This window comes from Sinohyriopsis cumingii, chromosome 2, assembly GCF_028554795.1.
Source record: "Sinohyriopsis cumingii isolate HCF-2022 chromosome 2, ASM2855479v2, whole genome shotgun sequence".
NCBI classification, from domain to species: Eukaryota; Metazoa; Mollusca; class Bivalvia; order Unionida; family Unionidae; genus Sinohyriopsis; species Sinohyriopsis cumingii.
The window spans coordinates 151,644,720-151,662,795 of record NC_142962.1 but is presented as its reverse complement, the minus strand read 5'-3'; the positions used below and the strand labels follow the sequence as shown (position 1 = coordinate 151,662,795).

General features: G+C 34.4%; 1 protein-coding gene across 2 annotated transcripts in view; it reads left to right on the top strand.

Moving 5' to 3' along the window:
• LOC149806092 (uncharacterized) overlaps positions 1-18,076 on the top strand; it is a 123,250-nt gene that overhangs the window by 88,482 nt on the left and 16,692 nt on the right. For both annotated transcript variants that reach the window (XM_089950969.1, XM_089950968.1), the window contains exons 14-15: positions 5,753-5,869; positions 17,722-17,802. In XM_089950969.1, the coding sequence (XP_089807095.1) occupies positions 5,753-5,869; positions 17,722-17,776 (172 nt within the window). In that variant the 3' untranslated portion in view covers positions 17,777-17,802. The remainder of the gene's footprint in view (positions 1-5,752; positions 5,870-17,721; positions 17,803-18,076) is intronic.

Sequence of the window (18,076 nt, the reverse complement as noted above, 5' to 3'; positions counted from 1 at the left end):
AGACATTAGTTGTACATTCATGGTTAGGTTTTTCTGATTAGCTCAAGTTTTGTTTACATGTGGTATGAATACTGTTGTACCTGAAGTCATAACATTTTATGAACGGTTGTGTCTCGATGATTATTAAACCTTCATCTGACAATTAGGTTACTGGCCCATATTTAAGACATCACTGAGTTTGGTTAAATTTTCTGTTTTAAGTTTATTTCTCAAGTTTGGTTTATGCTTGAATCACCAAACTAGATGATTGTATGCACCTTTAATAATAATATTAATACTACTACTACTAGTGCTAATAATAATAATAATGTCTCTATTTAAAGAGGGTAACTCAATTAAATACAAATTGTCTCCCTTGAAGCAATGTTTTAAAAGTATTTATAAATATATCATCATGCAAATCTTTCTCTCTCATGAAAATAACTATTTAAATAAGAACATTTACAAATGCATACTAAAATTCATTATGAAAGTAGAAGGATTTAACTGCATATATAGATTTTGTTTCATCTCTTATAACCATTTTGAAAATGACTTTCAGCAACATCTTCATGTATACATAGCAGATAGTGATGACTTCTGCTTAGAGATACCTTTAGGCTGTTCTACAAAAATGTTGCATGCAATAAACTTTACATAAATATTATATTGTTTCATAAAATAAATAGCAGTAGATACAAAGATAAAGATATGTTTTTACACTGAATTTATATGTACCAGACATTTTTAATGCACCTTTTTATATTAGCAACTTTTATAAATATGCTAATATAAAAAGTGCAACAATCAATGATAATTTGAAGAGTAATAAATTCAGAACCTGAACTCACATTTTCTAGTTTGTTAATATGTAGGTTTGAAATACTGCATCTACATTGTTTTTAAAAGATTTAATTGAATCAGCAGATTGAATGTGAGCAAGAAGTGAGTTCTTTATTTTAGTCCCTGAATACTGCAGACTTCATTTGAATTGTTCAATGCAAGGTTTTGGTACTTCAAAGATGCTATTAAAGTTTAATCTTAGGTTATGGAGAGAAGATGTTTTGTAGAATAGTTGTGTACTCTAAACATTTCCATTCTTACATTTAAAAAGCAGAACCGCTTTCAGAAAATGTATCCTCTTGTCATTTTAATTCTGTGAAAATATCTAACAATGATGCATCAATGGTGACATGAAGAATCAGCCAAGCTGCTTGTTTTTGAAGCATGTTAATTCTGTTTATTCAGGAACTAGTACGATTTCTCCATGCTGTTGAACAGTAAGTAGTCAATTATTTGAAGTATAAAAGAATTATTGTAAAGAATTGTAGTCCTTTGCCCAATACTTTGTTTATTCTACTAAGCAGTGAAATTTTAGATGTGAATGACCTACTCACATTGTCTACTTGTTTATTCCACTTAAGACTTATTCACTGCTTACCATAGTGGTGTTGGCCATGGTTTACTTGCATTGCCACATGGAATTGTTTATCCTGAAATGGAAGTAGACCATGAACAGTAGACTTAACACAGTGAGTGGGAAGATATTTTTGAGCAACAAGCCTACTTCCAACCAACCATGGAGAGGATGGAGTTAAGTTTTAATGCTACCTTGAAGGGATATATGGGTCTTTTACAGTTTTGGAAGGATTTCCACCCTCTACCACCATGCATAATCCTAAAGTCAGTGTCAGTCAACATTGTTGAGGATGAGTGTCCATCATTCTGGCTACTTATCCCAGTAAACAGAATTTAAGGAGATTAATGATAAATGTCTGGATATATCTGTCACCCTTTCTGACAAGCCCTAGGTCAAAGGTCTTCTTGATTTAGCACTAAACTTACCCAGGAATCCTTTCTGATAGCCCCTCTCAGATGGTACAAGCCCTGGGTCAAAGGTCTAATCCATCTAGTACTAAACCTACCCAGGAATCCTTTCTGATAGCCCCCCCCCCCCCCAATGGCACAAGCCCTGGGTCAAAGATCTACTCCATGTAGCACTAAGTCTACCCAGGAATCCTTTCTGATATCCTCTCTCAGATGAGACAAACTCTGGGTCAAAGATCTGCTCAATCTAGCAATAAAACTACCCAGGAAGAACATGACCAAGCCAAATTTTCTCAAACAACATTGGTTCAGTTCTTTTCCTTCATGCCTGGCTTTTGCCAGGATAGCCTTGTCAGAGAAGGAATTTAGATCTTAAGATGTGGAGAAAATATTAAGAGCAAGAACACCCTCAGCTCTAAAGGCATATGAGGGAAAGTTTTCAGGGACTGGTGTTGAGTCAATAATGTCATCTCTTTGAGTGCCTCAACCTCTCAACTCAATGACATTTTTCCTCTGGTTCAACCTGGAGAAAATGTTTGCACCATTACCCTCAAAGACTGCTGCTTCATGATATCCAACACATTTAGGCACCATGGCAAAAGAGATATTTTTCATGATGAAGATCTTTCAGACCTACTAGCCAATTTGGATTTGAATAGACCAAATTCTCTCACCCTGTTTCCAAAATGGAATCTGTCCTGGGTCTTAGCATGTCTAAAAATTCAGAGAAAATTTGAGCTTTTAGCCCAGACTTTACTGAAACTGTTAACATACAAAAGCTGTTTCCTTCTAGCTTTATGTATGGCATGCAGGATGAGCAAGTTACAAGTCAATCTGAACTATCCTCAGTTCAGATTGGATGGATCACTGACCCTATTGACACAACCAGTCTTTTTTGCCAAGAACTGTTACCATCAGTTGTCAATCAGAGATTTGTTCACTCAGTATCATTTATAGATAAGAACAATGGCACAGCCTCAAGCACTTCTTGAAGTGCACAGGAACAAACCCCTCTTTCTCTCTGTGAATGTATGCAAGCATGATGTCAACCCTCAAGCCTGTCTTCATGGATTGTGTACATGCATGATGTCAACTCTCAAGCCCTGTCTTTGTGGATTGTGTACATGCATAATGTCAACCCTCAAGCCTTGTCTCCATGGATTGTGTACATGCATGATGTCAATCCTCAAGCCTTGTCTCCATGGATTGTGTACATGCATAATGTCAACCCTCAAGCCCTTTCTTCATGGATTGTGTACATGCATGATGTCAACCTTCAAGCCTTGTCTTCATGGATTGTGTACATGCATGATGTCCACCCTCAAGCCCTGTCTTCATGGATTCAGTCGGTTATATGTTCATTTACTTTAAAGCCTGACAAAAATTCAGAGTAGCTTCATGAGGATTTAATTTCATGGAATTAGAGTTATCTTTTTAAGCCTCATATGCGAAAACAACATTTTAATCCAAGACATCATAGAAAGCTGTTGTCTGACATGCAGTCAGCCTTTTTGAGTTTTTATCTCAAAGATTTAGCTCCACTGAAACAAAACCTGAATCTGATGGGTGTGGCCCAGATGACTTCCGAACCCATTTAAGCCAGCACAGCCTCTTAGCATAGCTGGGTTAACCTGTAAATTTTGACAGTAAAATGATTTTGATAATTATCTTTTTAACCTGATAGAGCAGTCATGGACCAAGTTACCACAGGCTGTGTTGCTTTAAGTTGCAGAGCAGGTTATCATTCACCTGAAGAAGGAGACCCAAGGCATAGATAGGACACTCAACATTTACACAACCTGTTACCTATTCTCATTATGTTAATGTGATTGGGCTGCAAAAACCTTTTTGAAATTATGTCTTAAAAGTTTTGTTATTGTCATTTATGTTCCAATCATGAAACTTGTGTCACTTATAGCCACTTCACCATAAAAAAGTAGGTCACAATAACCTATATTGGATGCCTTGCTAACATGGGTTTAGTATTTGTGTTGAACTCATCCATGCAATTTACATCCTGATCAGAAGTCACTTTTTACCACTGCAGTTGGTTCCATACAATAAAATTGTTCATTTTCTCAGAAGTCCCTTTTTGACCAGTGCAGTTGGATGTGGCAATAAAGGTATTCATCTTTTCAGGAGCCTTTTTTGACCAGTATGGTTGGAAGTGGCAATAAAGATCTTTATTCAGTGGTAAATTTTCCGTCTTAATGACCATATGATGTATATTATGATAGGTTATCCATAACATATTAACATATGACTGTCCATTCAAGAGTGGTAGTGATACCTATGTCAGTATGACTGTCCCTTCAAGAGTGGTAGTGACACCTATGTCAGTATGACTATCCATTCAAGAGTGGTAGTGATACCTATGTCAGTATGACTATCCATTCAAGAGTGGTATTGATATATATGTTAGTATGACCATCCGTTCAGGAGTGTTAGTGATATCTATGTCAGTATGACTGACCATTCAGGAGTGGTAGTGATACCTATCTCAGTATGACTATCCATTCAATAGTGGTAGTGATACCTATGTCAGTATGACCATCCATTCAGGAGTGGCAGTGATACCTATGTCAGTATGACTGTCCATCCAAGAGTGGTAGTGATATCTATGTCAGTATTATGGTCCATTCAAGAGTAGTAGTGATACCTATGTCAGTATGACTTTCCATTTAAGAGTGGTTGTGATACCTATGTAGGTATGACCATCCATTCAGGAGTGGTAGTGACACCTATGTCAGTACGACAGTCCATTCAAGAGTGTTAGTGATACCTATGTCAATATGACCTTCCATTCAGGAGTGATAGTGATTCCTATCTCAGTATGACTGTCCATTCAATAGTGGTAGTGATACCTATGTCACTATGACCATCCATTCAGGAGTGGTAGTGATACTTATGTCATTATGACTGTCCATTCAAGAGTGATAGTGATATCTATGTCAGTATGACAGTCCATTCTAGAAAGGTAGTGATATCTATGTCAGTATGATGGTCCATTCAAGAGTGGTAGCGATACTTATGTCAGTATGACCATCCATTCAGGAGTGGCAGTGATACCTATGTCAGTATGACTGTCCATCCAAGAGTGGTAGTGATATCTATGTCAGTATGATGGTCCATTCAAGAGTAGTAGTGATACCTATGTCAGTGTGACTTTCCATTCAAGAGTGGTTGTGATACCTCTGTAGGTATGACCATCCATTCAGGAGTGGTAGTGATACCTATGTCAGTATGACAGTCCATTCAAGAGTGGTAGTGATATTTATGTCAGTATGATGGCCCATTCAAGAGTGGTAGTGATACCTTTCAGTATGACTGTCCATTCAAGAGTGGTAGTTATACCTATGTCAGTGTGACTGTCCATTCAAGAGTGGTTGTGATACCTATGTCAGTATGACCATCTATTCAAGAGTGGTAGTGATTAGATTCCGGATGGCCACCATGGCAGCCATATTGGATATCAGATCAGCACCATTTTCATTGATGACTATCTGCATGTCGTAAGAAGTCTCTTAGTGAAAACCCATGTTGATATTACCTTATGTTCCAAATTGCCTCCATGATTGTTATTTTAGGGGTGGGTAATCTTTTTAATTTTGACCAACTAGATCTCAGGAGAAAGTGTGTGTTAAGTTTCACGATTTTTCTCCTAGTAGTTAAGGAGTTGTACTGATAACAAATGACTGCTAAGGGAAGTCATGCACAGGAATATCACATAAGCCATTATGTACTTTGACCAGTACAGCTACAAATGGAGTGTGGTGGGCCTTAGATTTCTTTCATCAGGGAAATATAACATCTCTCAATGACTCTCTTGTGAACAAAGTTTATTCTACTGTATGAATACACAATTATTACATAAGTATATTTGCATCATTCAAGTAAAGTGTTTTGCAAACATATATGTATAATGTTTTTTTCATTAACTTTTTAGGTTTGAAGCCATTAGAGCAACCTGTGATACCCTTCCCTCAAGACCACCCACCAGCAGTGTTATGTCTGAGCTATTATCTGAATCCAGAAATGACTCTCAGATCCGGTCCAGTAAACAGTAAGTGTAAGACTACTATGTTAATGGTAATGTCTTATTTTGTTTTTAACATGTCTTTGTTTAACTTTCTTTTGAATAATTTTCATTGACTCTGTTTCACCTAGCACTCATGATGTTGGAAGAGCTGTCCTGCCAAATATGACTAATCAGCTAATCAAATGACAAGAAGAAATGGGATGAATGGGCCTTTAGAAGTAATTCAGATTGGATGAATGGGCCTTTAGAAGTAATTCAGATTGGATGAATGGGCCTTAGAAGTAATTCAGATTGGATGAATGGGCCTTTAGAAGTAATTCAGATTGGATGAATGGGCCTTTAGAAGTAATTCAGATCCACTATGACCTATCATCCATGAACTGCTTAAAGGTGGTACTGCCATAAATTGTCTTTGTATGTGTGTATGTGTATGTTCATGCTAAGTTTTATCTTGCTTTTTGGTGTCAACTTAAATTCTGTAGGTAACTTTCCTCTTGTTTTTAGTCATTCCTTGTTTTAAGGTTCCATCTTATCTGGTTTATGATTGGGATTGTACATGCAGGACATGGAATGTTCCTTTTTTCACTCCGTTTCTGTCAAGCCCATGTATGTGAGAACTGACACATAGCAGTCACGTTTATGCTGACTGTTTTTGTCTACAGTTTGTTATAAAATTTTGTTGAAGTTTTTTGTAAGCATATATTTCTGAAATCGATTTTCATTATAATTGGCATGAATAATTATAATGCTAAGCCAGCTCCTTCTGTGGTAAGCTTGCTTGCTTTGTTTACATTTGGGTCAAGGTCAGAGTCATACAAATTTTCATAATGAGTCTAGTTAGACATTTTCATTTGCTTGTTTTTCCTAAACCTCATTGATGGAATTATTTCATACTTGGAATGAACCATTATGAAGCAAAGACAATTCATTCAGTGTTGCATTTGCTTGCTCCTTTGGCCTTTTGGTCGGGGTCACAGTCATGGATAATTTGCATTGAGGTTTTGGTTAAAGGTTTTTTTTTATTTGTTTATATTTCCTAATCCCCGTGATGGATTTTGTTCTTACTGTGGATCAATTGTTTTGAATTTAAGACAATTTATTCTTTGCTCCTTTGAGTCTTGGGATAAAATCAACTTAGTTCTAAGCTTTTGGTTCATGATTTATCATTTGTTTATATCTCCTAAACCTCTTGGCAGACTCTGTTCATACCTGTGATATATCATTATAAAGCATCATTATCCAACTTACTTGCTTTTGCCTTTGACCTAAGGTCACTTGCACAGTCATAGAAAATTTGTGTTAAGGTGTTGGTTTAAGTTTTTTAATCAGCTTATATTTCCTAAACCCCTTTGTGAATTTTTCTCATACTTTAGATGGAATCATTATGAAGCAGTAACAAGTCATTCTTGAACATGCATTTTCAACTTATGACGTCTGGGATCAAAGCAACTTGTTTTAAGGCAATGTATTATTCATGGTCTTGATATGCAGACATTGGCCTTCTTGTTACACAGTTTGTATCTAATACTGTCAGTGTACATATACATGGGTATATCAAAGGTAGATCAAGATCTTTAATGTTACATTTAATGGGGTGCACATATACATAGGTATGTCAATGGTAGATCAACGTCATTAATGTTTAAATTTAAATGGGGTGTACATATACATAGGTATATCAATGGTAGATCAAGGTCTTTAATGTTACATTTTAATGGGGTGTACATATACATAGGTTTGTCAATGGTAGATCAAGGTTTTTAATGTTACATTTTAATGGGGTGTACATATACATCTATAAAAGGTAGATCAAGGTTTTTAATGTTACATTTGAATGGGGTGTACATATACATAGGTATATCAGTGGTGGATCAAGTTCTTTAGTGTTACATTTTAATGGGCTGTACATATGCATAGGTCTATAAATGGTAGATCAAGGTCTTTAATGTTACAGTTTAATGGGGTGTATATATACACATTAGGTATTTCAATGGTAGATCAATGTTCCTAATGTTACATTTTAATGGGGTGTACATATACATAGGTATGTCAATGGTAGATCAAGGTCTTTAATGTTACAGTTTAATGGGGTGTATATATGCACATTAGGTATTTCAATGGTAGATCAAGGTCTTTAATGTTACATTTTAATGGGATGTACATATACATAAGTATATCAGTGGTAGATCAAGGTCTTTAATGTTACAGTTTAATGGGGTGTACATATGCACATTAGGTATTTCAATGGTAGATCAAGGTCTTTAATGTTACATTTTAATGGGGTGTACATATACATAGGTTTGTCAATGGTAGATCAAGGTCTTTAATGTTACAGTTTAATGGGGTGTATATATGCACATTAGGTATTTCAATGGTAGATCAAGGTCTTTAATGTTACATTTTAATGGGGTGTACATATACATAGGTTTGTCAATGGTAGATCAAGGTCTTTAATGTTACAGTTTAATGGGGTGTATATATGCACATTAGGTATTTCAATGGTAGATCAAGGTCTTTAATGTTACATTTTAATGGGGTGTACATATAAATAAGTATATCAATGGTAGATCAAGGTCTTTAATGTTACAGTTTAATGGGGTGTACATATGCACATTAGGTATTTCAATGGTAGATCAAGGTCTTTAATGTTACATTTTAATGGGGTGTACATATACATAGGTTTGTCAATGGTAGATCAAGGTCTTTAATGTTACAGTTTAATGGGGTGTATATATGCACATTAGGTATTTCAATGGTAGATCAAGGTCTTTAATGTTACATTTTAATGGGGTGTACATATAAATAAGTATATCAATGGTAGATCAAGGTCTTTAATGTTACAGTTTAATGGGGTGTACATATGCACATTAGGTATTTCAATGGTAGATCAAGGTCTTTAATGTTACATTTTAATGGGGTGTATGTATGCATAGGTATATCCATGTCTTTTCCCCTATCAAATCCATATGATTCATATTTGAAATGTTATGTTAACTCAGCTCAGCCAGTATTACTTGGACATGCATGTTGAATCGCCAGCATTTGCTGATGTCTTCTTTATGTTGTACTTATTTCTGACTAACATTTTGCACTCCTCTATGGGAAATGAGATCTCCACCATTTCATACATCATAGGAAAAGTGATATCATAGAAAAGATTCATTATGCCTCATTACATTTTATAGACTTTTTACAATTAAAATCCATGAACTTAATGTCAGAATACTCACACTCATTATTGGAAGTAAATAAATTCTTATTTGGTGTATTGGAGTTGGTATAAAGATTTGTATGTTGATTGCCCTAACTTTTTTTCTGGAAACAGTCACCAGCATTTTCTCCAATTTCCAGCAGTTTTCTCCAATTTTCAGCATTTTTCTCCAATATCCAGCATTTTTAAGGCTGGTCTCCAGCATTTCTTTTCTTTGCTTTATCATGTTTACTTATAGATTTGATTTTAAATGACGTGTAATCATGTTCATTCACTGTGTCTTGACAGAATAGTTATAAGTCAAAAATAAATTGCAGCCTTCTTAATGTGGACTTTTTTTATCCAAAAATCTCTATGTCTCAATTGCAATGCATGGGAACTAGCTGGATGCCATTAATCCTAAACATTGAACTTTTGACCCATATTTTGGATGCCTGACATTGCACAATATTTCAGGTTGCTTAGATCTGGAAGTTTTTGATGCTGTAAAATTGCTATAAAAAAGACACACTACCAAGAAAAACAACAAATATGTCTTCCTTTAAAAACATCTTAACATTCACAAGACCGTCAATTATTTCATTCTCTTATTATTAAACCTTCATTTGCTATTGATTTTTGTGGCACCAAGCTGGCATAATTAGTTGATTTAGCATGGCTGTGAGTAGTCATTGGTATTAAATTGAAAATTTTACATTCAGACATGGATTACATTTTATAAATTATGGTTGATTGAATTTAATATCCTCTTTTTAGTGTATTACTGGAGTGCCATTTGATTGCTTTTGTTTTCAGGGATGCTCAAGATATTTGGCCATCACATATTAAACAAATTAACTTCTTTTCAAGATTTCATTTAAGATTTTGATTTTAGAAAAACCCAAATTGGTTTCTTGTTGGGCCAAATATAGAAAAAGCATTTATGATGAAGACTTTAGATTTTCAGTAGAAACATGGCACACAAAAGCTTTCAAATTTGCTGTTATTTTTCATCGTTTCAGCTAAAATTCATTTGTAAATCTTTTTTCAAAACTGATATATCTGAAGGGTTGCTATTGAACTTTTTACATGGGTTATTTTCAATCATGCTGTGGAAATTTCCCCACTGAAAATTATTTACATGTATGGACTCAGTATTCTGCAGAGATATGCAAGTTATCATCTTCAATAATTCTATAGTTTCCATTGAAGCTTGCTAACAGTATTTTCCTTTTAATACAATTCTAAGATAACCCAGTCAGAAAATGTATCATACAGAACAGAAGAAGTTTTAAATATATGCTGGATAGGGAAGATCTATATGCACATTGTCCATCCTTACATGATCTTGTACTTGTCTGTGTTCCATCATGTTATATCACATAAGGACTTGTCACGTTACATCACTCTACATCCATTGCAACTTTTGTTTCCAATCAGTAACTCTTTATGGACTTCTTGATATTTAAACAAATTATTTAAGGTTTTGTATTAAGAAGATCCAAGTTCAGTTTAATTGTTTAAATAGTTTTTATCAATATTTGACTGAATTATGGGTTTTGTCTGTCATCATGATTTCCATTTCCACTCAGTGACTTTTGATGGACTTCTTGGATTGAAGTCAAATTTATTAGGAGGCTGTATCTGTTTATTTCAAAGTTTGACTAGTTATGGCTCTTTCTCCTTTATCATGAATTCTGTTTCCTCTCAGAAACTTGTGATGGACTTTTATTGAAAACAAGTTTAGTATTAGTCAGGATTTTGAGAAAACATAAGTAAATTCAGTATGAGGTTTTGTAACATAAGTAAATTTATTTTGAGAATACTTATGTAAATTTAAAATGAGATTATGCATTAAGATTAAAAAGTAAATTTTGATTCGATGAATTTATGTCATGATTTGACAGAGTTACAGTCTTTGTTTGCTCAGAAGTTTGCCATTGTCTCATAAATTCTGTTTTACTTTATAACTTATAAAGGACTTAATGAAATGAAACCAAATTTGATTTGTAATTTTTTTTGTTGTTAAGAAAGCCTGGGTCAAATTTTATTTTCTCTTATTTACATCATGGTGAAAATTGGAGTTAGAGCTCCTGTTTGATTGAGAAATTTGTCCTTGTATCACAAATTCAGTTCCATATATTAAGTTTTTAATGACTTCACAAATTGAAGCCAAATTTGTCATGGACCAGTGTATTGAAAAGACCTAGGCCAGCTTTGATTTTCACACAGTACTTTAAAATTTGACAGCTTTATTGCCCTGTTTAAACTGTAAATATGGCATTGCATCAAGAACCAGTTTGGCATTGCATCAAGAACCAATTTGGTGTTGCATCAAGAATGAATATGGCATTGCATTAAGAATCAATTTGGCATTGCATCAAGAAGCAGTATGGCATTGCATGAAAAACCAGTATGAGATTGTATCAAGAACTAGTATGGCATTGCATCAAGAACCAGTATGTCATTGCATTAAAAACTATACTGGCATTGCATCAAAAACCATGTTGGCATTGCATCAAGAACCAGTTTGGCATTACATCAAGAACCAGTTTAGCATTGCATTAAGAACCAGTATGTTATTGTATTAAGAACCAGTTTTTCATTGTGTCAAGAACCAGTATGGCATTGTATCAAGAACCAGTATGGCATTGCATCAAGAACCAGTTTGGCATTACATCAAGAACTAATTTGGCATTGCATTAAGAACCATTTTGGCATTGTATTAAGAACCAGTTTGGCATTGCACCAAGAACCGGTATGGCATTGCATCAAGATCCAATTTAGCATTGCATCAGAAACCATTTTGGCATTGCATTAAGAACCAAATTGGCATTGTATTAAGAACCAGATTGGCATTGTGTCAAGAACCAGTATGGCATTGCATCAAGAACCAGTTTGGCATTACATTAAGAACCAATTTAGAATTGCATCAAGAACCAATTTGGCATTGTGTTAAGAACCAGTTTGGCATTGTGTCAAGAACCAATATGGCATTGTATTAAGAGCCAGTTTGGCATTGTATTAAGAACCAGTTTGGCATTGTATTAAGAACCAGTTTGGCATTGTGTCAAGAACCAGTATGGCAATGTATCAAGAACAGGTATGGCATTGCATCAAGAACCAGTTTGGCATTATATCAAGAACCAATTTAGCATTGCATCAGGAACCAATTTGGCATTGCATTAAGAACCAGTTTTGCATTGTATTAAGAACCAGTTTGGCATTGCATCAAGAACCAGTATGGCATTACATCAAGAACCAAATTGGCATTGCATTTGTATTAAGAACCAGTTTGTCATTGCATCAAGAATCAATTTAGCATTACATCAAGAACCAGTTTGGCATTGCATCAAGAACCAAATTGGCATTGTATTAAGAACAATTTTGGCATTGTGTCAAGAACTAATATGGCATTGTATTAAGAACCAGTTTGGCATTGTATTAAGAACCAGTTTGGCATTGTGTCAAGAACCAGTATGGCAATGTATCAAGAACAGGTATGGTATTGCATCAAGAACCAGTTTGGCATTACATCAAGAACCAATTTAACATTGCATCAGGAACCAATTTGGCATTGCATTAAGAACCAGTTTTGCATTGTATTAAGAACCAGTTTGGCATTGCATCAAGAACCTGTATGGCATTACATCAAGAACCAAATTGGCATTGCATTAAGAACCAGTATGTCATTGTATTAAGAACCAGTTTGTCATTGCATCAAGAATCAATTTAGCATTACATCAAGAACCAGTTTGGCATTGCATCAAGAACCAAATTGGCATTGTATTAAGAACCAGTTTGGCATTGTGTCAAGAACTAATATGGCATTGTATCAAGAACCAGTATGGCATAGCATCAAGAACCAGTTTGGCATTACATCAAGAACCAATTTGGCACTGTGTTAAGAACCAGTTTGGCATTGTATTAAGAACCAATTTGGCATTGCATTAAGAACCAGATTGGCATTGTGTCAAGAACCAGTATGGTACTGTATCAAGAATTAGTATGTCATTGCATCAAGAACCAGTATGGCATTGCATTAAGAACCAGTATGGCATTGTATCAAGAACTAGTATGACATTGCATCAAGAACCAGTTTGGCACTGCATCAAGAACAAGTATGGCTTTGTATCAAGAACTAGTACGATATTGCATTAAGAACCGGTATGGCATTGTATCAAGAATTAGTATGGCATTGCATCAAGAAACATTAAGAACCAGTTTGGCATTGCATCAAGAACCAATTTGGCATTTATCATGAACTAGTATGACATTGCATCAAGAACCAGTATGGCATTGTATCAAGAACTAGTATGATATTGCATCAAGAACCAGTATAACATTGTATCAAGAATTAATATGGAATTGCATCAAGAACCATATTGGCATTGCATCAAGAACCAATTGGCATTGCATCAAGAACCAGTTTGGCATTGCATCAAGAACCAATATGGCATTGTATCAAGAATTAGTATGGCATTGCAACAAGAACCAGTTTGGCATTGCATTAAGAACCATTCTGGCATTGCATCAAAACCAGTATGACATTGCATCAGTTAAGTAAAAACCATTTGAGGTAGTCATGTTTGTATGCATGAGTAGATGAACTCCTTGGTTATCATGCCATTATTGCCAATGTTTTAAACTTTTCATTCATGTCTGAATTTTGGGGATATTCAGTTTTACAATAAAACCATATCATAGTTTCCTGGTTGCAGATGTTGCCATAAGCACTGTAGAAAGAATTCAAACCCCTTCTTTGTGTTCCAGCAGACATTGCAGATGTTTGCAAGAATGGTGTAGCTAGAATTCATACTCTTTTTTGTGTTCCAGCAGACATTGCAGTTGTTTGCCTGAACAGTGCAGAAAAAAAATTCAAACACTTTCTTTGTATTCCAACACATTGAAGATGTGAGCAACAGTACTATAAAATAATTCAAACCCTTTCTTTGTGTTCCATCACACATTGCAGATGTTTGCTAGAGTGCTTTGGAAAGAATTTAAACCTTTCTTTGTGTTCCAGAACACACTGTAGATGTTTGCCTGAGCACTGTAGAAAGATAGGTCATATATTAATATTTTAAATGTTTCCATCACACTTTCCTTTATGTACTCTAAGTTTAGAGCTGTTTGAGATTAATGGATAAAACATAGTATATTGTATGTCTTCACATATGACATTAGATGGGTACTATCCTTACGGTCAAGGCGACAGGTCAATATTTTAGGTGTCAGCCATTCTTTCCCATCTGCTTATAAATTGAATAGCTGTATAAAATAAATGGATGAAACTTGATTTACTTACATAGTGTTATTATAAGATGTATTGCATACCATATTTATTTACATGGCACTATAGGATGTGTTCCATTCAATATTTATTTATATATTGTTGCTATAAACTGGATTGCATTATACATTTTGGGTCCTATGTTTTAGTTCAAGAGCACAGGTTCATCTTTTAGGATTTCTGTTGTTTCTGCTTGTTTTTAATCTCATGAACTGTTTTGAAGTACAGGGATTAAATATGGTAGATACATGTTTCTTAATTTGATGGTTTTTCATGTATGACAGTAAGGATTTTATCTTCAAGGATAAGGTAAGGTCACTTATAAAAGTTTGCTATTTCTATTGTGGTTTTTTTTTTACTGTAATAAACTTTGAGATAGAGCTACTAAACTTGGCTGTTTCAGTGTCAGACCAGCAACTCCAAAGCTCTGTCACATAGATCACAGTCAGAATTTATCCCTGTGGTAGGTAGGGAGCAACAATTAACTGAATTTGCTTGTATTTCTTAGTAGAGAGATAATGAGTATCACATTAATTAATGTAGCTGGTGTTTATATGTCTTTCAATACCATTTACTGCAAGTCATTTAAGGGCCAAAGTTTAGAAAGCTGATTGTTTTTTTTGCAACATATAAGTGGCATATCTACAGTCGAATTAGGATTATTGAGTAGGTAACAAGAAAATACCTATTGATCAGTCTTGTGAGTTTACTGCATAGAAAGTTAATTAGCCTCCCTCTCTACAATAATTTATCTCCATCTGTAGCCAATTAACACTGACAAGTGGTAATTGAGGTGTTGGTTTCATCTGTCAGTAGCTGTCAATAGTTTTTGGCTAACAGTCAATTAGATTATATTAGGGAGATGGTTTTTTGTTGTTGGTGAAAGTCAAATTCATACAGAAGAAAAGAGGCAATTCACTTCATATTACATATATGGTGGGGCCCTGTCTTTTAAAATCATGTTTATTTGTGCTATATCCTATCAATGCAGAGTTTATAATGGAAAAGCATTGTATCAAGTCTAAACTACAGATTCAATATGAAGTTTGTAATGGAAAAGCATTGTGTCAAGTCTGGACTACAGATTCAATATGGAGAAATCTCTGTGTGGTTTAATTTTCAAGCTTTTTGTGACCTGTTGCAAAATTTGCAAAAATTGAACCATGGAGAATGAACATGAATCATTTTTTTTAAAAGTACTCAAATTTCTAAGCATTTTTACATGCCGGTATTTCACAACATGAAGTTAACAAAAATTGACAATGCAAAACTTTATATAATGTTGTTTAGTTGCACAGTATTTTGTCACGATCCATCAGGTGAAAACATATTTGTATTGATTTATGAATAAGATAGTAACATTTGAAGAATATATCATATTTCAGATGTTTACTACATTATTTCTGCTATCAATATTCCAGCCTGATGGTTAGATGTTGGAAAATGCCACTCATCATCCTCAATTTAAGTGTTTTCTGAATCTTACCTATTTTATACATGCCCTATGGTATGAAAGATTTTGAAAAGTGATAAATACATGCAGAGTATCAGGATATCTTTATCTTAAGAAAAATATTAGAAATCAATACAGTATATATCAGTTATTTTTCATTTTGATTAGAAATAATAATAAAAACAGCATTCCCCCTCTGTATTCTTCACTTCTTCGGAGAGACAAAAGGGCAGTGCATTATAGGCAAGGGATTCTTATATGGAACAATGCTTCAACAAGGCTTTAGATTAATAGCATATTGACACACAACAATAGCATATTGAATGACATGAAGTCACATTATAATTGGTTCCTATTACCTAAAATAGAGTACCACACTGTAAATTGGTTCCTAGTGACTATATCCTGAAGCAGAGTGTCACATTGTAAATTGGTTCCTAGTGACTATATCCTGAAATAGAGTACCACATTGTAAATTAGTTCCTAGTGACTATTACCTGAAATAGAGTGTCACATTATAATTAGTTCCTAGTGACTATATCCTGAAATAGAGTGTCACATTATAATTAGTTCCTAGTGACTATATCCTGAAATAGAGGACCACATTGTAAATTAGTTCCTAGTGACTATTACCTGAAATAGAGTACCACATTGTAAATTAGTTCCTAGTGACTATTACCTGAAATAGAGTGTCACATTATAATTAGTTCCTAGTGACTATATCCTGAAATAGAGTGTCACATTATAATTAGTTCCTAGTGACTATATCCTGAAATAGAGGACCACATTGTAAATTAGTTCCTAGTGACTATTACCTGAAATAGAGTACCACATTGTAAATTAGTTCCTAGTGACTATTACCTGAAATAGAGTGTCACATTATAAATAGTTCCTAGTGTCTATATCCTGAAATAGAGTATCATATTATAATTAGTTCCTAGTGACTATATCCTGAAATAGAGTGTCACATTATAATTAGTTCCCAATAGCTATGACTTAAAAATAAAATGAAGTGTCATAGTATAATTGGTTCAAAATAGCTATAACCCAAAATAAAGTGTCACATTGTAATTGGTCCCCAGTAGCTATGATCTGAAGTAGTGTTACATTATAATTGGTTCCCAGAAGGTATGACCTAGAATAAAATGTCACATTTTAATTAGTTTTCAATAGCTATGACCTAAAATAAAGTGTCACATTGTAATTGGTACCCAATAGCTATGACCGGAAAAATAAGCTGACATTATAGTTGGTTCCCAGTTCCTACAATAAAATGTCACATTATAATTGGTTCCCAGTCCCTACAATGCCATGTCACATTATAACTGGTTCCCAGTCCCTACAATAAAATGTCACATTATAATTGGTTCCCAGTCCCTACAATACCATGTCACATTATAATTGGTTCCCAGTCCCTACAATACCATGTCACATGATAATTGGTTCCCAGTCCCTACAATACCATGTCACATTATAATTGGTTCCCAGTAGGTATTACCTAAAATAAAGTATCACATTGTCATTGTTTCCCAATAGCAATGACCTTAAAATAAAGTGATGCATTGTAATTGGTTGCCCATAGCTACGACCTAAAACTAAGTGCTGCATCATAATTTTTTTCCAATAGCTATGATTTAAATAAAGTGCCAAATTGTAATTTGTTCCCAATAGTTATGACCTAAAATAAAGTTCCACATTATAATTGGTTCCCAATAGCTGTGACATAAAATTAAAACAAAGTAGCAATGTTAAAACAAACTTGGGCCATTTTGATTGGATCCATGACTATATTTTCATTATAATGGGGACATCAGTATAATGGGGGCAGGCTTTATAGTGAGGGATGACTGTAATGATAATAATAATGATAATACTTTGTACTAAATATGCTACTACCAACACCAACACCATTATTTCACTCATTATTGTATCTGTTCCAGGCGCTCAAGACTGCAAGATGCCATGGTGTTTGCAGCCCAGAATAACCTTGACTGATATTGTTACTGTGTTGTAAGTCAAAGGTAATTGTCAAAGATTTTTGGCTTCATCACTATGTGTAAGTCAAAGGTAATTGTCAACAATTCTGGCTTCATCACTATGTGTAAGTGAAAGGTAATTGTCAAAGATTCGCTATTGATGCTGTAAGTCAAAGGTAATTGTCAAAGATTTTTGCTTCATCACTATGTGTAAGTCAAAGGTAATTGTCAAAGATTTTTGCTTCATCACTATGTGTAAGTCAAAGGTAATTGTCAAAGATTTTTGCTTTATCACTATTCATGCTGTTAAGTCAAAGGT